Here is a 24,696-nt window from a genome sequence, read left to right on the forward strand (position 1 = left end):
ATAAAAAAAAGCTTAAACATTTTCAAAGGGAAAGACACCTTTCTGACAGAAAGTACATGCAACTGTTGGGAAAGTTGAATTCTGGATGAACTTTTGCTCAACCGGCTGCAGCAGTGGAGGCAAGGCTGATGGAGGAGAGGAGAATCCTAGTATAGTAGGATGCTATTCAACAAAGTTTTTCTATATGCATGCTATCACATTTCACATAAATACACATGTGAGCACATAAAGCACATTATAACATGAGCACTGACATTTTCCCTTGCACTGAAGTCACAATGTTATAACCATATGTCACATAAAGAGCAGAATGATTTAAAAGAGTTGTTAATGACAGATGTGATTACTGTGAGTTTGCCTGAGGGGGTCCTTATCTGGTTAATTTGCTGGGATGTTGATTGACTCTTAATTTGGTGTGCCAAGAGACGTCCTACCTTCTCACCATGCTCATAAAGAAATCCACGTGATCGTAAGAGCAACCTTTCGGTCTCTTGTGTTGAAAGTAAGTTGTAATTCATCTGAAGATTTTGCCTTTGTTTATCTAATTCAGGGGATGGAGACACTGACAACTTACTGTCCAATTCTGTTAAACTCTCCCTGAGCTGTTCCTGTTTTTGTAACCCTATAAGTGCACACAAGGAGAAACTCCCAAAACAAACCTTAGTAGGAAAACTTGGAAGAAACCTTGGCAGGTTGATTTTTTACTGGGCAGACAGAGCACAGACCCTGTGCAGAACAACCGCATAGGGGCATAAATCTTTAATTCATCCCCTGAATAAAAAATAAATAAAACTTTAATGCTTTACTGCAAATCCTAGAAAGGTAATTCTCAGCATCGATTTATCTTGCCTGCAAAGAATCGTATGGATGAGGCTCATTCAGACAGAGTGCTTGTCACAACGTATTGCTTTTAGCAACACACTAGCACAAGTCTTCGAAAATGACAACTATAACAAAAAGTTTGGCTATCTAAGAAGGGCCCAAATGAAAACAAGCTGAAGTTTAGGAAATAGCAATATTAATTGTATAGAAATGAAAGTGCCATCGTTTAGCTGAATGATCACTCTGCCCTTCTGATCCTCTCTATTTCCCTGTTGCTCTCTTGTGCAGGTACAAAAGCAGTGCATATTTGCCTGTGTGGCTGGCTAGAATCATGACCAGCCATTTTGCTCTGGTTGAAATTAAATGATAGAAATGATTCACTGCAATTCACTGTGAGTCACTGTCCAAATTATGTCTATGTGTATACTGTATATGCAGGAATACAGTACATGCCCCACGATGAATCAATAAATGGTTATGATTAACTATTTCAGAGTCATTCAGAGAGCATTATAGTTTTCTACTACCATTTCATATTGAGGGGAAGGGTTAATACTGTAACCCTATTTATACAAATGTAGCCTCTGTCGAATGTGATGTCTTGGCATAGTCCTCATCTAAATGCTAATGCCTATGCCTATTTTTCACAATGCTTAAGATCATTCACAATTGCCATGGTTAGAACATTACAGCAATACAGCCCACAAATAACCATGTAACTACAGGGTAACAAGATCTGTACTTATAGGGTAATTACGGGGTACCACACCATACTTACAGGGTAACTACGGGGGTCGTGGGCTGTATTCTGATGCTGGCCATATTCTTCGTCCGAAATTGTTGCACGTTTTAAAATAAATATGACCTTATCTTGTGTCACTCATATGACACTGACTCAGAAACTTTTGTCCGTCATTAAAGTTTTCGGAACAGGTTTGATTTTATTCGTTTTTCACAACAGTCAATATAGCCTTTTGCAAGCTGTTTGACAGTTCAGCATGGCCATGGAGCCGTCGTGCCACAGTTCAGCATGGTTATGGCATCGGGTTATGGAGCCGTGGTGCCTCAATTCAGCATCGCCATGGAGCCATGGTGCCACAGTTCAGCATGGCCATGGAGCCATGGTGCCACAGTTCAGCATGGCCATGGAGCCATGGTGCCACAGTTCAGCATGGCCATGGAGCCATGGTGCCACAGTTCAGCATGGCCATGGAGCCATGGTGCCACAGTTCAGCATGGCCATGGAGCCGTGGTGCCACAGTTCAGCATGGCCATGGAGCTGTGGTGCCACAGTTCAGCATGGCCATGGAGCCATGGTGCCACAGTTCAGCATGGCCATGGAGCCATGGTGCCACAGTTCAGCATGGCCATGGAGCCATGGTGCCACAGTTCAGCATGGCCATGGAGCTGTGGTGCCACAGTTAAAAATGAAGAGGGAGTGATGGTGAAAACTTCTGTGGCTCAGAGAAAAATGCTGGAGGGAGGTTTACGGTGCATAACTCCACTTTATCTTACAAAGCAGAAAGAGTGAGAATCACTGACACTGTGCCTGAACTCATTAAGAAATCTTTACTCACAACCCAAATGTGCATAATGGCAGGTCCTATAGGCTTAGGAGTGTAGTGGGGAATTACACTAACCAGTGTGTGTGTGTGTGTGTGTGTGTGTGTGTGTGTGTGTGTGTGTGTGTGTGTGTGTGTGTGTGTGTGTGTGTGTGTGTGTGTGTGTGTGTGTGTGTGTGTGTGCGTGTGCACGTGTGTGTGTGTGTGTGTGTGTGTGTGTGTGTGTGTGTGTGTGTGTGTGTGTGTGTGTGTGCGCGTGCGCGAGTGTGCATGTGCGAACATTTTGGGCATTGATTTCACTCTGTTTGATACTGAGTCAGCAGTTGTGTGATTTATTGAAGGTTATAGCTTTGTGTAAAATACCACACAATGCTTTATTAATGCTATATTGGATTTGGAAATTAATTACAGGCTATATACACATATATTTTTACATTTTGCTCATGCACTGTTTGTATGTGCCTATAGGCCCACACTGACTATGAGGTTACTTCTGCAAGATGGCATTTCATTCATGGCATGGGTTGATAGGGTAGGCTATAGGCTACAGCTAGTTTCAAACTAACTGGAAAGTAAATGCATGGTCCATTAAAAAGGCTATTCCACTGAAAAGATTACTATGAGTACAAGATGCAGGATTTATTATGAGAGAGAGAGAGAGAGAGAAAAAGACTTCACTATATTGAATTCATTTTATAGCTCTGTCGCTCATACAAAGTGGAGGGGAATGGATATTCCTCCTCTGCTGCTTCGCAATCACCATATACCATATTTTCACTGTCATATTTGCAGCATCAGCTGCAGTCAGAGGCTAGCGTCGCTCACAGATAAGAGCTGCACCATGAAATAAGGGAGCAGGGGGAAATGTATTCACTTTGATTGATTTTCCTCTTCTATGTGTGTGTTGTTTGGGATGATAGCTACATCCACTCTGAATGTATTTGACCCTTTTAATGGGTTATACTAGGCTACTCTGTCAGCAAAGCTCACACCCCCTCATCTGTACATGTAACAGCTTGCATAATATCAGTGGAAAAGTCTTGTTATGAAGCGTTATAGTAGCCTACAGTTGAATGCAAAAAAGGGGCCATATGGTTTATAATTAAGTTCGAAGCCTTGGCGTGCGCCTCTATTGATGAATTATGGACGTGTTTCGACTCGGATCCACCGAGGAAAGTATAGGCTAACTGTTCTCTGGTCTTGCTCTGGATAATGGATAATGCCAGTTGAAACTCCGTCGTGTTTAAATTGATCGCTGCTGCCCTCTGGTGGCAGAGCTGCGCTGTGTGTGTGCGCACTTGAAGATGCTGAAATTGGTTTACAGATGTTCTTTTCTAGAATTATCCAGATGTTTTCTATAATTATCCAGAGCCTCCACATATCAAGTGCGTCTTTCCATCTACCCATGCCTCTCCATTTAGAAGGAATAACCTATTCGGGCCTGCCATTTCCAAAATATAAATTCCTTCCTTCCTTCCTTCAGGGGTCCTCGAGGGGATTCATCCAGTGCGTCAGCAGAATGATGAAGAATGATAGGCTACTAATTTAACTAATTTAACTAACTGATGATGTGACATCGCAGTTATAAGGTGTAGCCTACTAGGTTTCACTCTCAACACTCATCTCCCCAACAGAACAGTGTTAGCCTACATTAAAAATCTTCCCATCTGAGGACATATAATGGCCCCGTTTAGCGGTCCGTGAAATGAAACCGTTAGTGTCCCCGTCCTACAGAAGCCATTACCAATAAGTAGCCTACACATTATGTTCTAGCCATTATAGGCGCAGAATTGTCACACTTGGAGAAGAAAACGCATGCGCGGATAGGAAACCAACTGGTCTGTGTCAAGTCGAAGCAGACGGATGTGATCGAGCCAAAAAGCACCTGCATTCTGGCATTCATGGTGACACAGTGAGTAGCCTACACATTTGTATTTGATTTTTGAATAGAGGCCGCTGAGCTATAGCCTAATGTTGATAAATATAGCTATCATGTTATGCATCTTTGGCAAATGAGGCATAACAGCATCCAATTACACTAGATCAAGCAACCACCAGAAATATTTCTAGAACAGCCTAGAATGCATCTCTTGAGCAATTGAAGCATAATTTGCAAGTAGGCTATATGGCGGAATGGCAGAATCTATTTGGCTAGCAAATTGGATAGCCTACACTATGAAATAGGCTACATAAAAAAACATTCGATTACATTATAAATAACCAGCTTTCTGGCCAAGTAATTTCATTATGATATCCATAGATTTACTGGATACGTATTTGCTTGGTTAACAGACAATCACAAATTGTGTGTAGGCTATCCTCCTGAGGATGCGATTGATGGATGCATTGCTTGCTGCGGTCCACGAGTGAACGCCTTGTCGTTTAGAGGGAGGAGAGCTGTTCGTCACATTTTGGTTTCGTTATTATTTACATCATGATCAAACTGGTGTAGCTTCTTGCCTGGGGTATTTTCAATGATAGATATCGTATCCCATCGCACGACGCCTTTAGAAGAAAAATATTCGATCATCCAGATCACAGGGGTTGACCCCCCACGCATCCTTATAATGAAGTCGCCGTGCATTCCGCAAGACACGTGAAGAGAGGAGATACTGGTGCGATGTTTCGATTGGGCAAATATCCCACTATAAATGCAATGCACAAGTCACAAGGTTGATCTATTAATTTCGTTAATCAACTTCCATTCACCCCCCCCCCCCCCCCCCCCCCCCATGAAGACTGCACATGCCCTCCTGCTGTGAGGATTGGAACCACTGAATCATAATTCTTGTCATTTGAATCAATATTGCTTTTATATCATTTCTATAAGCTAAACTCCTATGACTTAATTGCAGTGATGCTCTGTACCCCCTCCCAACTGTGGGACAGTTACAATTGTTCATTTTGTGATAAAAGCATATAGGCTAATTTGGTACACCGCTAAAGAAGACATTCAAAAAAGAAGTGGAGATCAGGGCATCATGGATTTTGAAACTTTTTTTTTTCTTGTTTTCTTTTTTTTTTGCAGCTACAGACTGATGGCAGCCATGGAAATGGTAACTATACTGTGTAGACTAGTCTGATATGGATGATCTTGGTGTCAAATCATACATTTCTTATGATGAAGAATTAATCAGAAATTTCTGAAATTTAGAATTGCTCAGAAGCTTCCTTCTATCTCATAATTCAATACTCAAAATACGTGATTGCCATAACTGCCCAAACCTACTGTAACTTCTTGACTTGTGAGATAGAAGGAAGCTTCTTAGCAATAATTTAAAGTTCCAAATTTGAATTCCTCATCATAAAAGATGTGACACCAAGATCATCCAAATCACATTATAGTCTATTGCAATACCATTTCCATAGGCAGTCTGTGGCCGCAAGAAATGGGCAAGTCTCCAGTGGATGAACTTGTATTGCCCGCTTAATTTACTCTAACCCTAACCCTGTGTGTGTGTGTGTGTGTGTGTGTGTGTGTGTGTGTGTGTGTGTGTGTGTGTGTGTGTGTGTGTGTGTGTGTGTGTGTGTGTGTGTGTGTGTGTGTGTGTGTGTGTGTGTGTGTGTGTGTGTGTGTGTGTGTGTGTGTGTGTCAGTGAGTGAGTGAGTGAGTGAGTGAGTGAGTGTGTGTATGTGTGTGTGGTGTGTATGCTGGGTCTTTGGGATTTTTTTCTTCTTTTTTGTCTTTTTAGTTTGTGTTGTGCGAAATTTAATAAAAATATTTAAAAAAAGGGGCAAATCTTTTGTTTCAAAATTTAGGATGCCCTGATATCCAATCTTTTTGGGATGCCTTTTGCTAAGTGTACCAAATTATATGCTTTTATCACAAAATGCACAATTGTTATGGATTTTTTTTTTTACTTAACTGCCCCAAAACTCTCTCTGATGGTTGTCTGCCTTGTTTTGCCAGTCCATGGGTTCAGAGCGGGTGGAGATGCGTAAGAGACAGATGCAGGTTCACCAGGAAGCTGCTGTCAGTGTCCTCCAAGCACGTCACACAATGGGCAACACCCCCACCAATGCCTCCAATGCCTGCTGCTTCTGCTGGTGCTGCTGCTGTAGCTGCTCCTGGTAAGAGTCCACACACACACACACACACACACGCACACACACACACGCACACACACAAACATGCACACGCACACACAGGGGCGGAAATGGGTTCTACACACTAGGAGACTGGGCCCTGATCCACTTTCCTCTCATCCCCACCATTATTCAATATGACCAAACTATTCTACAACTCAAACACACCTCTACACATTCATTGACTGATCAAGTATTGATAGATTCTCAAATTGAAATTAGGTTTCTGGCACTATACTTTAAAAGAGCGGGTGTCGGGTGTCATAACCAAACTTTTACCAGTAGTTTTCTGTTCAAAATCGGTCTAAATAGGACAACTTCATTTTAGTCTGCACATGAAAAAGCTAGCCAATCTGTATTTTATCTGGTTGCAGTTTTGTAGATTTCCACTCCACTCTGTTCAAAACCAGAGCAGTGTGGAATAAAATAATGGAATGTTTATTTATGGAACACAATAGCCATTTTAGTCCAGACACTTTAGTGGACCTGCTTCGTCTTAGGGCCTTGGGTGGTCAGTACCCCTATTCCCCATGACTACCGTCCCAGAAAAACAGATACACGGTCCTACAACCGACAGTGTCTCATTGGATCAAGTCCCCCGCGATGTTGATCTGTTTTGGACTGAGCAACCATTTACCTGTGCTTCCTCCTCCTCTGGCATAGCTGGTCTCTAAGGACCAGAACCTGTTGTGTGCAGAACATGTTAATTCACTCCACTGGGGATGATAATAAGTTCTGTCTCCACATCTATCTCAATTCCGCCTAATTGGTGAATGGCTACAACAGCCACATTCCCAGATGGGACAGCTCACAGCGGTCTCTCACCTGGACCAATTAGCCTACAGCCAGCTGCTACATCAGGCGTAGAACATTTCAATTACAGACAGGCGATCCTCATTGGACAACCTGGATGAATGACTCCCTGTAGATCATGTGTGTTCTGTTATTTGAAACAAACAACAGCTTGCAACCATTGTTGTCTGCTCACCATAATGTGTAATATCAGTGTTTGAATGATTTTGGTATAGCTTCACAGTCAATTTGAATGTGAGTGCTATAAAGGAATGTATGATGTCTATTATTTGGAGGATGAATTCAAGATGTAGATACTGTAGTTTGGCACTATATATTCCAGATTTCACATTCAAGCCAGCTATAGATACTATTCTAACCAGAGATGATTTCTGTCAGGAAGTTTTACTCTTTAAAATAGGGCTGGCACTAGTTTTAATGGCCTAATAAACACAAAAACTGGTATGGATTTTGCTTCGAAAGGGTGCTGAAAATGCTTTTGTTTTCTCACAGTTTGACTGTTAGGAGTGAAGATGAGACAATTCAGAGAACAACTTATGAAAGGAGGACAGAGGGAAGCACTAATTGCGATGACAGGTAATGGCGGGTGCAAGAAACAATCCATCGAGACCATGATTTCATAAGTTGCGGTACTATTGAGACAAATTAATAACACTACCAATACATCCACTAAAGTGTGCAGTTCTCTCTTAAAGCCCCAAGCCTACCCTGGAAGAGGCGCACTCCTGGTCCACATCGTTTGAGAGGCTGATGAGGAGCGCGGCCGGGAGAGGCTGCTTCAGGCAGTTCCTGCGGACCGAGTTCAGCGAGGAGAACATGATGTTCTGGCTGGTCTGCGAAGAGCTCAAAAAGGAGACCAACAAGACTGTGGTGGAGGAGAGAGTTCGTCAAATATATGAGGACTTCATCTCCATCCTTTCCCCAAAGGAGGTGAGCCGCCAATGGGCAAAGTCATCAGTTAGGCTACTATATAACTCAGTGGTGTAGTGCAGGTATACAGAGGATACCTATTGTTTTTCAGTCGGCATTGAGTATACCCACTTCTAAACCCTATAGCCTAGTAGTGGTTCGCAACCAACAACTCATGTCCTACTTGAAAATCTCAAAAATGTCCGTGGCCCACATCCAAGCGTAAACAGTACAGAGTCCAAATAATGAGTTCTCAGAGCACTTTTTATTGTAACGATAAAAGGAGCTGTCCATCAGCACCACACAGAAATAAGTTAAGTTATCCTTTATTTAGCCCCATGGGGAAATTCATCCTCTGCATTTGACCCATCCTCTACTGGGAACCTTCCTAGAACTAGGAGCAGTGGGCAGCCACTCCAGTTCTTTTGCCAGTACCTTGGTCAGGGGCACTGACAGGAGTATTAACCCTAACATACAGTACATGTCTTTCTTGGATGGTGGGAGGAAACCGGAGCACCCGGAGAAAACCCACACAGACACGGGGAGAACATGCAAACGCCACACAGAAAGGACCTGGGATGGACCGGGGTTCGAACCCGGGACCTTCTTGCTGTGAGGCAACAGTGTTAACCACTGAGCCACCGTGCCGTTTAAGTCTGATTTGCCGTGCACTCAGACTTAAAGTGAGGGGCTGTCTACAACAGGCTAATTAACAAATACTTGATTACAAATTAAATTGTGGTATCATTCAACAATGGAGATAATAATAATAATAAAAAAAAATCATGAAGTATCAATGTTTTGCAAATTATTTGGCAGCCCACTTGCAATACCTTTGCGGCCCACCAGGTTGGAATGCCTGGCCTAGTGTAACTATTGCTACCTAGCAGGGCAAGGAGAGTATAACAAATATGTATTCACCTTATGTAGAAGAGACAGTCTGGCTTGAGAGACTAACAGGAAGTGTAAACACAATCAGAAGTTCTGATTGTGTTTACACTTCCTGTGAATCATAAACCTAGTTTTGAACAGAAGTTGTGACACAATGGGTCAAGTTTGCGGTGCTACATGAGGGGAATAGCTATCTATTGTTGTTTAATGAACTGGAACTAAATATTAGCTAATAGCTAAATAATTGGCAGTGGTGCAGCCTATCATATTATTTTTGATTTAAACGGAATATAGTCATTTAAAAAGTCTCCTCCATGACAGCCACCAGTCCTGTAACTTCTGAATACATCCACTGAACTGAGACAGACCAGTAGAGTTCAGGTGAGTCAACGTGTAACAAAGCTAAACTAAGTGTATTCCTGGTTTTGCTAAAGATGTTGTTAATGCCACTAAAGTGGTGCCCATCTCCTAACTGGCATCCTTGTGATAAAAAGCTATGTCAGAGCCATGTGGTTGGTTATCTGAAATGAGTCTGACCAACACCCCTCCAGGTTACTCCCTGATGTCAAGCAGTATAAGTTAAGTAACAATCTGCTACTGACCCATTTTTTGGTGAACTAAATATGTAAGAGTAGTCTTGTAGTAGTCACTGTTTATAACACAGGGTGTTTCTCCTTTGCTGGATGGTCCGTTAAGAAAATGGGGGGCATGAAATAAGAGTATACCCACTTCTCCAGGCAGCACTACACCCACTGACACTCAGGTGGTTGCATCTTACTCTGCAGGTCAGTTTGGACTCGCGTGTTCGAGAAGTGATCAACCGCAACATGCTGGAGCCCACCTCGCACACGTTCGATGACGCGCAGCAGCAGATCTACACGCTGATGCAGAGAGACTCCTACCCGCGTTACATGAATTCAGCAGCATATACAGACCTGGTGAAGAACTTGGAAGAGCCTCCCCCAGAGCCATAAACTCTACTGCCGCAACCTATAGCTTTTTAAATGGCGCATGCGTCCCACCCCAAGGAATTTGGTGTTCCTCTTGGAGTCATTCAGAGTATATGACAGCAAAATGAACAGGACTTCAAAACAGTCTATCAGGCTGTAATTGCTGTTTATTTACCCATTATTAGCTTACCAAAATCCTTAGAGCAAACAAGAACAAACGCTGGCTCCAGCATGAGTTACTTGAGTTCAAAAACATATCTCTATTTTTATATATTCCCTAGCGCTTGACATTGCACTTTTCTACCTTGTTTTATGAGGGAAAGCATGTATCTGTGAACACTGCATTTGTGTTTAGGTATATTGTGAGCCTTAATGCATATCCAGTTCTTGTAGAAACTAGTAGGTTTTATTTCATGATAACTTAAGAAGAAGGAAAGTGCCTTGGAATAAGATCTCTTACACTAGCACCTTTGGTCTGACCTGAATGGTGCAACAACTTCATAATGTTGGTGCTTTCAGCTCTTCTCAAAGATAAGGTACTTTTTTTTTTTTTTTTTACAACGGATGAGCTGATACCTGAAAAGAGATCTTGCCTGTGTGTTTAAAAACTGTGATATTAGTAAACTAATTATATTTAATTTATATCAAAAACAGGGGAAAATAAACTACATGACCATGACCACTGATATATTTGTGTATTTCAAATGAATTTGTGTGAAATTAAATAAAGCACAGTCATATGTTGTACTTTGTTGTGTTTCATGAATATTCACAGAATATTCTATTATTTCTTATGGTATCACACATAATTAGAAAAAGTTGAATATGTGGATTGCATATCAAGCAGTTGTTTCTTTTACATTATACAGTTAATGTACTGTAACCTCTGCCCCTGTGCTTTGGTCATAAATGTTTATGTTAAGATGAATATAACTGCTGAAATATCATATAGAAATAGACTGTCTATATTAATAAAAAAAACATAATTAGCAACAAGCCATTTATTGTGAGATAGTAAGTATTAAACCATATTGTATAGCCCTAGTTATTCCAATAGATATGTTTCCTGCAGGAAATGGCTTTTCTCAATAGCAAATAGCTTTACAATCAACAGTGGCAACTACTGTTACTCTACTGTAACGGCTTGTGTGGCTTAGCCCAGTCGCCAGATTCAAATGTCTGTATTGTACATTTGAAGAATCCACGGAAATGTAAAATATGAACATTTCTGAATGAAAACGCATTGCATTTCATGTTTCTAGATACATGAATAATTCACATTATGCACGTCATAGAGCTGGAGGTCGCCACAGTGGTCTTTTGAGTGTAATGACTGAGTCTGAGGTTTAAGTAGGTCAAAGTCGCACTAGGCAAAAGGCATGGGAGTGGCGGACCAGTGTTTAAGCCTGAACCCAACCGCATTGTTTTACTTGCGTAACCCCAACTAAAAGTTGCTTTTGTTGCCTAGAGACCCAACCATTGTTTCACTCGCCAAACCCAACCAAGTTGCTTTAGTTGCCTAAACCCAACTAAAAGTTGCTTTTGTTGCTTAGACCCAACCGTTGTTTTACTAGCCAAACCCAACCAAGTTGTTTTGCTTGCCTAAACTTAACTGACAATTCGAGCCGAGCCGTGACTGCCTCTGAGGCAAGGGCAAATAACCAGGAAGAGCCGGTGTCGGTGCTGGACCTGACGTGATATGCTACGTATTTTCATTCACAAATGTTCATATTTTACATTTCCACGGATTCTAGAAACGTACAATGCTGACATTTTATTCTGGCGATTGGGTTGGTGTGGCTCCAGTCCAGGATACTGCAGCATTTCATTGGTGCCTCTTCTGGGCTCATTTCTAGTCATTTGTAGCCCCGGTCCTGTCTGGCTCTGAGGTGGTTTATTCAGTCAAGTTCAGTCAGCGGATCCTTGGGTCTGCGGAGCGTGACTGGAGTCAGGCTCACAGGACGCTGATGGTGCTGTGTGGGGGTGTGTGCAGCCATCAACAAGCTCATTCTCTGATGGGAGGAAGCTGCTTTTCTATGAAGCGCTTGACATCCACCATTTCCTGCAGGAGGCAAGCAGAGATGCTCAAGCAGAAGTATCTGGTATGAAACAACAGAGCAATGAAGATGCAATCAGGGCTGTAGTGGGGGGTAAACACACGTAAACACCGTTTATGTACTTTTTAAATACAACATAGCATTTACTCACCTTTTCATGATGGTTTATGCACTTGGTATTGCACAATTCGTAATTGCGGACATCCTCGGGCGATATTATTGTCTTTCAGAGGCTGTAGCGGGCTCAGTTTTTTTTCTGATTTCCCCCCATTTTCTCCCCAATTGTACCTGGCCAATTCCCCCTGCTGCCCCGGTCGCTGCCCACCCACTCTGCCCATCTGGGGAGAGCCATAGACACACACATGCTTCCTCTGATACATGTGCAGTTGCCAGCTGCTTCTTTTCACCTGACAGCGGGGAGCTTCACCAGCAGGACGTAACACGTGGGAGGATCACGCTATTCCCACCAGTTCCCTTCTGCCCCGAACAGGCGCCCCGACCGACCAGGGGAGGTGCTAGTACAGCGACCAGGAGGACACATATCCTCATTCCAGCTTCCCACCCGCAGACACAGCCAATCGTCCCTGTAAGGACGCCCGACCAAGCCGGAGGTAACACAGGGGCACGAACCTGCGACCCTCATGTTGGTAGGCAGGGAATCTACCGCTACACTACCCGGATGCCCAGCGGGCACAGTTTTAAAGCTAGAGTGAAGCTACAGGTATCATATGAAACTAGGCGACCTAAGGCATCCATTGCTAATAACCATGTCATGCTAGCTTGTCTGGAAGGGGGCTAAATAATGCTCCAAATTCAGGCAAAATTTTGTCGAGGGAAAAACTGGCATTAGCCTTTTTCACTTCCCACCCAATTCAGCCATTTTGTGTCTAAAAGGCAGGAAGTAACACCGGTGCTAGCAAAGCAGTAACGAGGGCCCCGGCACTGGATCACCAAATGGATTGGAAGTTGGAAACCCTCATTAATGTTCTGCTTGTACCTGTGTTACTTCCTGCCTTTTAGACACAAAATGGGTGAATTGGGTGTCTAAAAGGGGTCCTTTGACCTCCCACCTCAAGATATGTATGAATATAGGTACCCAACCTGGAAACGTGGTTCCTCTCTGTTAGAGGCAATGATGATGATGATGTTGATGATGATAATAATAAAATTATATATTTATAGGTATATGATTTGGTTTCAATTGTTCTAGTCTCATACTGTATCTAGTCTCGTGGGCGACCTTTTTTATAATGGTGTGTGTGACTGTGAGAGAGCTGCCGCAGACATTTATAGTTTACCCACTTTTTGTTTTTGTTTTGTTTATTTACCACTCCAGCCCTGATGGAATGCTATGATGTTGTATCACACAGTCAAGTCTCCACACTGACCTCTGGGCAGGCGCTGTGAGCTAGTCCCCGGTACGTCTTGAAGGTGATGTTGGCTGGATTGATGAGGCTCGTCACCTTCTCTGCTGTCTGACTGCCAAATATGAAGGGGACCAGGGGATCGGCATCACCGTGGCATTGCAGGACATGCATGTCCTTGTTAACACTGTTGGAAGAAGCCTGAGTACAGTATAGAAAAGATTAGGATTACTATTATTAGCAGATTACAATAGATTATAACTTGGCCAAGGGATTTGCCTAAACCAGGGGTTCCCAAACTTAAGAATTCCGCGGCCCACTTTGAAATCTGAAAATCTTCCGGGGCCCACCCAACCCTTTAATCACAACTCTGATCAACACACGAGATTAAGATTATGTATTTCCCTGTTTTATATGTATATATATTTATTTCATTAACAGAGCATGTGAACTTGGGCATAAGGGAAATTAATAATCCATCCACATACAGAAACATTTCGGCAAAATACCCAAAAGCAGATTGCCAACATTTTCTCCCCCCTTACTCATCAGAAGTATTTGCATGCATAACACATTGGTTGAGACAAAATGTGATGAGCAACAACAGAAGAAATCAATCCACAAGCTATTAATGCTAGGCTGTGAAAAATGCTATACCTTATCTGTAATGGGGAGACTCGTGGGTACCCAATGAACCAATTTTTATTCAGATAAATTGAGCTGAGAGGTCAAAGGGCCCCTTTGAGATAGTTTTCTGTTGCACAAATTGAACCTACGTTTGGAGCGTTATTTAGCCTCCTTTCCGACAAGCTAACATATTATGCCTGGTACCAATGGATGCCTTTATAGGTCTTCTAGTTTCTTCTGATAACAGGATCTCCACTGTAGCTTTAAAAATGACTGCTACAGCCATTTGATTGCCTGCAAAAATCGGGAGTGTTGGCAGACCACTCGCGGCCCACCTGCAGTACCTCCATGGCCCAGTAGTGCACCGCAGCCCACATTTTGGGAATCACTGGCCTAAGCCTTCATTAATTTAAAGGAATCGTTCAGACCAAAATTAAAGTTCTGTCAGTAGCCGCCTATGTTTAAATCACCAAACACACAGTGAACACAGATAAGAGAACACCTGTTCTGTTATCTGAGCCATCTCCCAAAGTACTGAAGTTAACACAATCTTTTTACCGCTTAAAACTAGAATGACCGCACCACGGATATATGCCTCCGCCAGCAAGTGAGCAGTCGACATCCATGTCATTTCAGCCAAATGTGAAGAAATTCCATCAAGGCGTTCCTGAGATATCGTATTAACGAGCTTGGAAATGGTGTTCGTGAGGTCACAGTGACCTTGAACTTTGACCACCAAAATGTAATCAGTTCATCCTTGAGTCCAGGTGGATGTTTGAGGCAAATTTGATTAAATTCCGTAAAGGCGTTCCTCAGATATCGCATTAACGAACATCGTACGCACGGACAGATGGACAACCCGAAACCATGTCTCTGGCCTGGCTATCGCTGGCGGAGGCATAAGAAGCATAGAATATCCTTCAAATTCATCCAAAAAGCTTGTGCAGCATAATCCAAGTGTTTTGAAGCCAAATGATTGCACAGTGGGTCCAAAGGTCCAATATTTACCTAATTATCTCCTATACTTCCTTCAGTGATCATCTTTTGGACGATTAGGCTACAAAACACTTGGATTATGCTTCAAAAGTTTTCAAAGAAGGCTGAGATGGAACTACAGGTCGAGGTCCTAACTAGCTGTGTGTTTGGAGATCCTACAAACTTCATAAAGTCTTGACTGACATGGGGCTGACATGGGGGTGGTGAATAGATTTTTATTTTTGGGTTGAACTAGTCCTTTAAGCCTACATTCTAATTATAACTATTTAATAAAACACCCAATTTTTCAAGATTTAAGAAAACTTTAAATCCTAACAGCTCAGGCCCAGAATGGGCTGCTTCGCTCCCTCCTACCTGAGGGAAGGACTTTCGGAGTGGAAGCCAGCAGCTCAGAGCGACCACTCCAGCCAGCTTCTGCTGAGCCGTCAGAGCGGTGTAGAGGGACAATGCTCCGCCCTGGAAAAGCAAGCCAATGCTTACCAAAATGTATTCCTTGTGTCACATAGATCCTATACCTATTGTTATGAGAGACAACAAGCCAGAAAGAATATGAATCAAAACAGCAGAGTAGAGAAGATCTCACATCCCTGCCACTTGGTGATTGAAATATCTCACCGAAAACAGTGTTATAACACCTCATCTACACCAAAATACCGTACAGAAAACAGTGTTATAACACCTCATCTACATGAAACACCGTACCTGTGAAAATCCACCCAGCATAATTCTGTGGGAAGGTATTCCGTTCTTCACCTCTTGGTCTATCAAGGCTTTAACTGTGGAGAAGTCAAATCTGACTCACAACTATGCAAGATATTTATACAACTGGTTAAAAATAAATAAATAAATAAAATAAATGACATGAAAACAGAATGCCACAGTATATTTCACTCCCATCTTACAGACGTACGGTTCTCTGAAGCTCTTTTAATGCCAGATTCGTCTTCGTTTGCATCTGGGCTCAACCCGTAGATATCGAACCTATGAATCAGAAAACACATGTGAGGCCAAAAGTAGCCTACATACTCTCCATATGTACATGATAACCCAACCTCTACTGAAAGATTATACGCACAAACTAAGATGCTTACCAAGAAGGCATGGACATTCTCATGTTCAAGGAAACAGGCATGGTTGGACTGTAGTTGTGGAAGGGAGAGAATATCATCACAATTTGGCAGCAAAAAAAATAATAAACTCGCAATGATTGTAAAAACTATAGTCTTTAATTAGCAGGAGCTTGTGAATACTTACGCATGTGGACAGATGTATTTCACATGTGGTATTCTGATGCCTGCAAAAGCCTCAGCCCAGCCATGCCTAACAATGAACAAAGTTAATCCAATTTAATACAGATAAATTGCATGTTTCTTTGAATAGCAGTTAGCAATTCTGTACACTAGAGGGGGAAAGGCTTCACATACCCAGTGTCACCCAGGCCATGGAGGAATATAACCTGCAAGAACAAAAACACATCATTGGTGAGGCAGAACGACAGAGTAAAGTAGCCTATGTCCAAATTGGGGAAGGTAAATAGGCTACTGTTTGTGTAGGCCTGACTTTACGGGGGCATCAACATGTGAAATCCACTTAACTCACCGCTGCAGTGGCTTTGCGGGCAGCAGGCACAATGGCAGGTAAAGGCGCTGACATGTTATTGCCGCACATACAGCGCTCAGGTAGCTGACATGTACCGAGAATAACGTTATAACGTCAATCTGGGTCGCCCTTGGTCCGACTCTGACTGTCAGACAGCTGCCATGCAGACGAGATCCAACACAGGTAGGACGCGAAATCGCCGCCTCGTAGTAGCTGGTTAACGCTGATATCGATGGTTTTTTTTAAGTTGATTTTGGTGGCGAATAATAAACCCTTTTTTTTTTACCGACACAGATCACACACTACTAGTAGCGCGCAACCGTACTCTCTACGGTACCGACACACTTTATAGTCCCGCCCTCTCCGCTACGTGATTGGCGGATACGTTACTTACCTCACAAATACAAAGCAGGCATTGGTTCTTTGGCGTGTCAACAACGTTGATTTAACAAGTGAAGTGACAATCAAATCTCCTACACTGACAGCAAAGCATACTTTGACTGTAACGTTAGATTAACTACGACTATGTGTAACACGAGGTTATATATTATTTGGTAACTGCCGTTAAAACTATCTTTACTTGTGAACATGGTGAACATCGATTACCCCTGACCTTTGCATTCGTGAGCGTCAGACTGCCTTTGAATATGCGCAGAGCATGGGCGCAGAACAAACAGCTTGAATGGGAGTTCTGCGTACAAATTGCTTTTATTCTCTCTCTCTTTCTTTCTCTCTCTCTCGCTCTCTCTTATACCACCACACTTTAATTCCGTTGTTATGTTTATTATAATGGATTTGGGATTCATATTTCATCAACCCTCCTTTTATTTTGAAAATATCGCTTCCGCTTACCCCCGTCACGTGACTCATGTGTCCTTGATTTGGCTGTGACATGTGAGCAGCAGAAACATGTCTTTTACCAAAAAACCTGGTGGAAAAGCCTTAGATGTTTTGCAGAATCTGCCTCGCATAACTTTAGCGAACCTGCGACCTGAACCAGGGTCGAAAAAGGAGGTAAGGGTTTATTTTGCATCTCTATTACATAGTGGCAAGCAGCATATGTGTCTGCTCATAGCTAGCCAATAGTTAGCCAATGTTACACATAGGAAGCGTATGCGAGCACTCCCGATTAAATCGTGATAAGATTCTATGTTTTCCTGTTTATAGGAGAGACGACGAGGCAGAGGTCAACATGGCGGGAAGAAAAGTGGCCGGGGACATAAAGGAGAGCGACAGAGAGGCACCCGTCCTCGTCTGGGCTTTGAGGGTGGTCAGACTCCCTTCTATCTTGCCATACCAAAATATGGTTACAATGAAGGACACAGGTAAAGGCGGGTCCCCCTGGTCTCTTGTTTTTCTGTCATCAGTAGCACAAGTGCATTTCTATGACTGAAGAGTGTAGCTACAGCATGAACCACGTCTTTAGACAAGAAGTATTTTTGTATTTATTTTTCCATAATTCATGGCATGGCGCTGTGTCAACAAGCTAATGAAAGGATTGTAAGCCCATACCAGTGGTGATTTCAGGGCCTAGCTTCTCTCCTCTCTACCAAAAGTGTGTTAATCAGTCAATCAAATCAGCTGCTATAGTTAAGTTGGAATGAAAACCTGTAGATCGAATCTTGGCACTCCATTCACTGGACACCACTGCCTTAACAGATGCTGTTTTTAAAATCTGTAAAAATGTAGACACAGCCCTATCAAGTGGTCAGAAACTTATATTTTCAGCCATCTGCTCATAACTGAATGAGCAACCAGACATGGATCACTGTCCAGTATAGCCTCTTCTAAACATGAAGTCTGGATCATGTCCGGCTTGCCAGAGCAGGATATTTTCCGGTTTTTACCTTTCTAGACATGAGGAGTCTGTGTTTAGAAACAGCTGGAAAGTGTCCGTATTCTCTCTGCCAGTGGGCGGGGGGAGGGAGTGCGGTAGCATGTATATCGATAACAAGAAATGTGATATGGAAACAGCTTTAGCGAATCTGTAACCAAACTCCATTCAAAAACATGCCGTTTTAACGGAGGTTCCATTCCGACCATTCAGGCAATAACGAGAGGTGGCAATGTGCCAAAAATGAGCGCTTGCCTTGTTACATAAAGCCGCCCAGTCAAAATAGTGGTTGCACCGTCGTCAATCACTGTGGGTGATTTATTTTACAAGTGGCATTCAAGTCATATCTGACTAGTTTTCAATTTATTTCTCCCCACAAAAGTTAGGCTAGGCCTATGTCTCGATATAGGCTGTCAGTCAGTCAGCTCCTCTCATCCAAATAGGCTCCTCTCCGCAGCTGTGTTAGCTTGGATGCTCACAGTCACACAACACTGGATGCTCACAGTCACACAACACTGGCTGCCTCAAATGGCTGCCTCACACAATAATTGGCTGCATCCAACTCGAGAAAACTTTTCAGACCCTCCTGGAGACAATCTTTCTCAGAAGAGACTAACGTTAGCGACAAATCTGGATACTTTTTCTGACATGGGAATGATGGGATTAACATTACCAGCAAGCAGCAGTAAAAGCAGGCAATGACGATAGCTGGGTAAGTCCTGCTAGCATCGATGCTAAGTTAGCAAAGTACAGTGAGAGCGCAGCTGAAGCTAATTAATATGGACGTTAACATCCATATTAATATATAGCCATGTGCTTGCGCGATGACATAGTGTATTGGTGATGTCAAGGGGTGGCGATTGACGATCTGACTGAGGTCAAGATCGCGCAACTCTAGTAGGCTTAACATCTCCCTTGTTGCATTTTTAAACTGGCAGATGGGGGACAAAGAAACGATTCAACTTTTAGTTGTTTACTCACCTAATTTGGCACTCTTCCAAATAATCAGGGTTCCAAAAGCACACACAAATCGCTTGAGGAACAGTTTCTTCCCGCAGGCCACGAGACTCCTTAACATACACAAATAGTGTAGTAGCCGTACTGTACCGTACTGTAGCTGCTACCATTACGTATGTCTAATGTTTAATTGTATGTTTAATAAGGAATATGCTATTTGCACCTGTATGTCAAATACGCCAAATTTAAAACGCTGAGTTTAATTGTATGTTTAATAAGGAATATGCTATTTGCACCTGTATGTCAAATACGCCAAATTTAAAATGTTTAAGCACGTCTAAAGTATGCACATGACATGTGCACCTATGTGCAGTGAATATGCCACTGTCTCTGACTTGTCTTATCACTATACTGCCTTATTGCTTGTTGTGTCTCTTGTTGTTTTTGCACTCATATGCCCTGTTATATTTGTACTATGTTGTAAACGGAGTCCACAGCACAATAATTTCACACGTGATACTTGTACCATGGAGTGACAATAAAAATCTTGAATCTTGAATCTTGAATAATCCAGCCACGTAACTAACGCTACGTCCATTCATGAAAATAATGATGGGACATTAATGGTTTGTAAAGTGCCACCACCCGCCCACTCACACATAACAGCTACATGATCTGGATCATGAGCTGCCAGTGTTAAACAACAGCTGCTTATCCTATAATGCGGATCATATACTGGGGGTTGAGATGGTTATGATCCGCACTCGCGGGAGTGCGCATAAACCGGCTAATTGATTTTTAACATGCAGGCCAACCGGCTAGGAGCTGGTTATAATCCGGATTCCACTGCATGTTAAGAAGTGGCTTATGAAATATAGCATCAATCTCAGACTTGGAGTTATTAAGGATGTAACGATATGAAATTTCACAGTACGATACGGTATCTACCAAAATATCACAGTATACGCTATTTGACAATATAAATGTACTATGGCCCATCACAAAACAGACAAGTACAGTATTTTGCTTTGAATAAAAATCACACCCAGGTGCTGAAGTAAGCGGTGCAGACAGACAGACACCACTTAAAACAAATTTTAACTAAAAGAAGAAGACAATTGCTCGAGTGACATCACTGATGACATCACAACTGCCTGATGAAATCAGTCAGTTGCGTGACATCATTTCCAGTTGAGTGGCATCACTTCACACACACAGACACACACACTCTTCCTTGTTGTCTCGATCCAGACCCAAATCTTGGGTAACATCACAGTTGTGCATTCAACACGCACACACACAACTGCCCGAGTGACATCACTTCTTAGGCCTCATTCAGACTGGCAGGCCAAATCCAATTTGCAACCTTTTTTGACCTATCCAGATTGTATCCAGATTGGTTTTATGAGTCTGAACTCTGAACAGCAACAAATCTGATTTGTGTCACTTGTCCCAAACCACATATGGAGGAGGTAGTTTTGTGTCTTCACTCAGTGCGGACTCGCTGATCACCCACTGTCCGAGTGACATCACTTCCCTAACCCCTTCCAGGTGAACTTTTCGGTGCGGTACATCTCAGGTGAATTCTCATGCTCATACTGACAAAGTCACTCATAGAAGCGGTTGTACTGCTTAAAAATATAGCTTTATTGAATTGAAACTAATATGAGAACATTTACACAAGGGTCCCGCATTATGAACTTATTTGTAGTGGCGTCTGGCACTGCATATTGCACAACATCATATGGGCACGATATTACAGGGAAAGCTTGATAACTGTGGTTGCTTGATATCACAGTATACCATAAAAAGGTATATATCGTTACATCTCTAGGAGTTATTTACTGTATTTATTAATGCCATTGACCTATAGTATTGATTTGATCCAAAAAAAAATGTTGCCTATTGCTAAGCAGCACATAACATTCTGGCACAGTTGATGTGATCGAATCATGAATGTATTTTTCTGCTGTTCCTCAGCCGCCGTCCTCAGTACCAACCCCTGTCTCTGAAACGCCTTCAGTACCTGATTGATCTTGGACGCGTGGACACAACTCAGCCCATCGACTTGACGCAGCTCGTCAACGGCAGGGGGGTGACCATCCAGCCGCTGAAGAGGGACTTTGGAGTTCAGCTTGTTGATGAGGTAATTGCTGATCGAAGCTTGTGTGTCTTCATATCAGAGTTGGAAAGTTTATTTTCTCTCATCTGCAAGTGAGAAAGAACACTTTACCTACACCTGCACTTGGTGTTAATGAGAACCACAACATAAGGGCTACAAGTTGATGTGTAAAATTTGATTCATAAATGTGCCTAAAAAGTTAAGCATTGTTGGTTAATGTAAAATATATTGCATTGTTCCGGTGTCAGAAAACTTAATTGGGCTATCTAAATGCAATCGGATACTGGCCTGAGCTGAATCTTCTTTTATGTGAGTAATTACAATACAGTCGTATTTCTATCTCTAAAATATTTGGTGTACATATGGGAACTCAAATTTAGGAACTTAATCCCAAATGTCTTATTTTCATCTTTTGTATTCAAAACAGAGGAGAATATGAACAAAACCATTTACACAAAATTAAATTGAACACAATTGACCTACTGTAACCTATAGCCTGAACTCCAACCTTCCTCCTGATCTGCATGGACTTTAAACTGAGTGTGCTGCTCCCTTGAGGATAATCAAATACATTGCAGGACATTGCTGCAGAGGTGATAGACCCTTCCAACCCCCCTTCCAACTTTCATGATTGTCGTTTTAATTTTTAATTTTTGGTGAGTCAGGGAGAAATGTTGTCCGACTTCAAAACTTGGGCTGAAGAGGCGCTGGTAATTCAAATTTCCAATCTGTCAATATGACGGACGGCTTTCAGGTTTTTCCGTCATTGTTTAAAAAAAATCTGTAAAAGATGGAAAATATTTGGGTAACGTGACCTCGGATTCAAAATGAGACCAAATTGTTTCCAGGTAGCAAAATGTTTTAGTACAGAATCCAAGGGGACTGGTAGTTTCCTCTTGCTACATGTTTGATGTTGGAGGAAGAGGAACTGATTTCCACATTTGGTGAGCTGGGAGAACAACGTCCTGGACCTGAACTCATTCACCCTCAAAGAAATACTATTACCGGTAAATATAGCGGAAATATATGAAGTTTAAGTCTTAGAAGAAAGTACAGTTTATGCTATTTTTATCAGTATATTTGCTGTATGGGACCAGTACAACAGCCTGGCTGCCTCATTATTGCTGTAAAGATAAAAAGTAAATAGTCTTTAATTTACTGCAAGGGAAGGTTGTGATGCTGGAAACAAGGCAAAGAGTCATTTGCTGTCAGTGTGGACATTGGAGCTATAGTTTTAATTGTGCATAAATAAAGGTTGGGGAGTCATATCTGATTACATCTTGCACCTGAGACCCATTTTAACACAGTAAAGCGGCTGGCCCGAAGTGTACGTTTGAATTGTTGGATTTCAAACCAAGCCTGGAAGATTATCCATCTTATAGCATCTTGTGCCAGTAGGTGGCACCACATAACAGTGTTGTTAACATTCTGACTTCTTTATCCACCCTGCTCTGGCAGAAGTTCACCTTTCACCTGTTTGTTCTGTGCCAGGGTGCTGACATCTTTGCTGCAAAAATCCACATTGAGGTTCAGAGAGCATCTGAAGGAGCCGTTGCTGCTATTGAGAGAAATGGAGGGATCATCACTACAAGTTTCTACGACCCCATAAGCCTTGGTAACTAATGGCTGACTGAATGCCTGTCTCACGCAGTCCATAGTTTCCCACCATTACACCAACATATTGTGTTATGTGACGTGGGCCTATTTACTTTTGTAATTTAACATATCACTTTGTTGCAGCGATTCTAATCAAGCCTGTGCCGTTCTTCCTGCGTGGGCAGCCTATTCCGAAGCGAATGTTACCAAGCGAAGATATGGTCCGATATTACACAGATGCTGAAAATCGGGGTTACCTGGCAGACCCAGAGAAAATCCGGCAAGCCCGGCTAGACCTGGCACAGAAGTACGGATATATTTTGCCAGACATTTCAAAGGATGAACTGTATCACATGCTGTCCATGAGGAAGGATGCCAGACAGATCTTCTTTGGCCTCTCTCCGGGCTGGATTGTTAATATGCCAGAAAAGAAGATTCTGAAACCCACTGATGAGAAACTGCTGAAATATTATAATTCTTAGATGTTGATAAGAAAATAAATTCATGTTTATGTACATGATCTCAAGGCAAATGTCAGGAAAATGCTGAGATTTGCATACTGACTCCTTTCAAATGTTAAAAAGACTTGCAAATGTACATCTCTGCTGTAGTGTTTTTATTCTTTCATATGTTTAACTTTTGGATTAATATAGTTCTGTTATGTCAAAGAATGGGCAATGAAGTACGGCCAAAGACTTTCCCACATTTCCCCCCAGCTTTGATGACTTTTTAGTTTGATAACACTTCCTTCGTAAGGTCTTTGCATGCACATTCATAACATGCTTATGACCTGTTTTCCTTTGTAAGGGCTTTGCATGCACATTCATAACATGGTTATGACCTGTTTTGTGACACATTCACAAATGTTTAATTGATTCTGAGTAGCCGACCTCCGATCGGCATTTTGAAGCATAAATGCAACATGATGGCAGGATGGTGAACTGTAACAGGTGAGGGGGAAATGAGGAAAATAAGATAAGTCAAAGAATGAAAACAGGAAACAGATGCATGCTGATGTGTGTTACATGTGAAATGGGCCTCGGACTAGAAGGGGAGTTTGAAATTAGTCATAGGCAGCTGTATCCTGGCCTGGACGTTCAAACGATCCCCCTCCCCCTCTTGGAATACAATCAGACGTAAACACTTACAAATTTGCCCCGTTATGCTTCAGAGACATGACCACTGACCAGTCCGTTATGCTTCAGAGACATGACCACTGACCATTATGCTTCAGAGACATAACCACTGACTGTTATGCTTCAGAGACATGACCACTGACCAGTCCGTTATGCTTCAGAGACATGACCACTGACCAGTCCGTTATGCTTCAGAGACATGACCACTGACCAGTCCGTTATGCTTCAGAGACATGACCACTGACCAGTCTGTTATGCTTCAGAGACATGGCCACTGACCAGTCCGTTATGCTTCAGAGACATGACCACTGACCAGTCTGTTATGCTTCAGAGACATGACCACTGACCAGTCTGTTATGCTTCAGAGACATGGCC

General features: G+C 42.4%; 3 protein-coding genes across 3 annotated transcripts; 2 read left to right on the forward strand and 1 right to left on the reverse strand.

Moving 5' to 3' along the window:
* Positions 1-4,201: 4,201 nt before the first annotated feature.
* Positions 4,202-10,057, forward strand: LOC310796926 (regulator of G-protein signaling 20-like; the record flags this gene model as incomplete). The annotated part of the gene is made up of 5 exons (XM_083659175.1): positions 4,202-4,296; positions 6,295-6,455; positions 7,776-7,859; positions 7,979-8,213; positions 9,869-10,057. Exons 2-5 carry the CDS (start codon positions 6,298-6,300, stop codon positions 10,055-10,057), a joined length of 666 nt encoding a protein of 221 aa, XP_083515301.1. The 5' UTR covers positions 4,202-4,296; positions 6,295-6,297.
* Positions 10,058-11,090: 1,033 nt separating this feature from the next.
* On the reverse strand, positions 11,091-16,914 carry LOC310796198 (acyl-protein thioesterase 1-like). The gene is made up of 9 exons (XM_083658339.1): positions 16,677-16,914; positions 16,502-16,533; positions 16,332-16,397; positions 16,169-16,216; positions 15,988-16,058; positions 15,780-15,853; positions 15,432-15,533; positions 13,479-13,655; positions 11,091-12,095 (listed from the first exon to the last, which is right to left on the reverse strand). Exons 1-9 carry the CDS (start codon positions 16,743-16,745, stop codon positions 12,039-12,041), a joined length of 696 nt encoding a protein of 231 aa, XP_083514465.1. The 5' UTR covers positions 16,746-16,914; the 3' UTR covers positions 11,091-12,038.
* A 635-nt stretch (positions 16,915-17,549) lies between these two features.
* Positions 17,550-23,761, forward strand: LOC310772534 (large ribosomal subunit protein uL15m-like). Its single transcript, XM_083632366.1, has 5 exons — positions 17,550-17,690; positions 17,844-18,001; positions 21,448-21,613; positions 23,081-23,204; positions 23,330-23,761. Exons 1-5 carry the CDS (start codon positions 17,586-17,588, stop codon positions 23,665-23,667), a joined length of 891 nt encoding a protein of 296 aa, XP_083488492.1. The 5' UTR covers positions 17,550-17,585; the 3' UTR covers positions 23,668-23,761.
* Positions 23,762-24,696: the final 935 nt, after the last annotated feature.

The sequence above is a fragment of the Poromitra crassiceps genome (genome assembly GCF_964638095.1).
Source record: "Poromitra crassiceps genome assembly, chromosome: 2".
Classification (NCBI taxonomy): Eukaryota; Metazoa; Chordata; class Actinopteri; order Beryciformes; family Melamphaidae; genus Poromitra; species Poromitra crassiceps.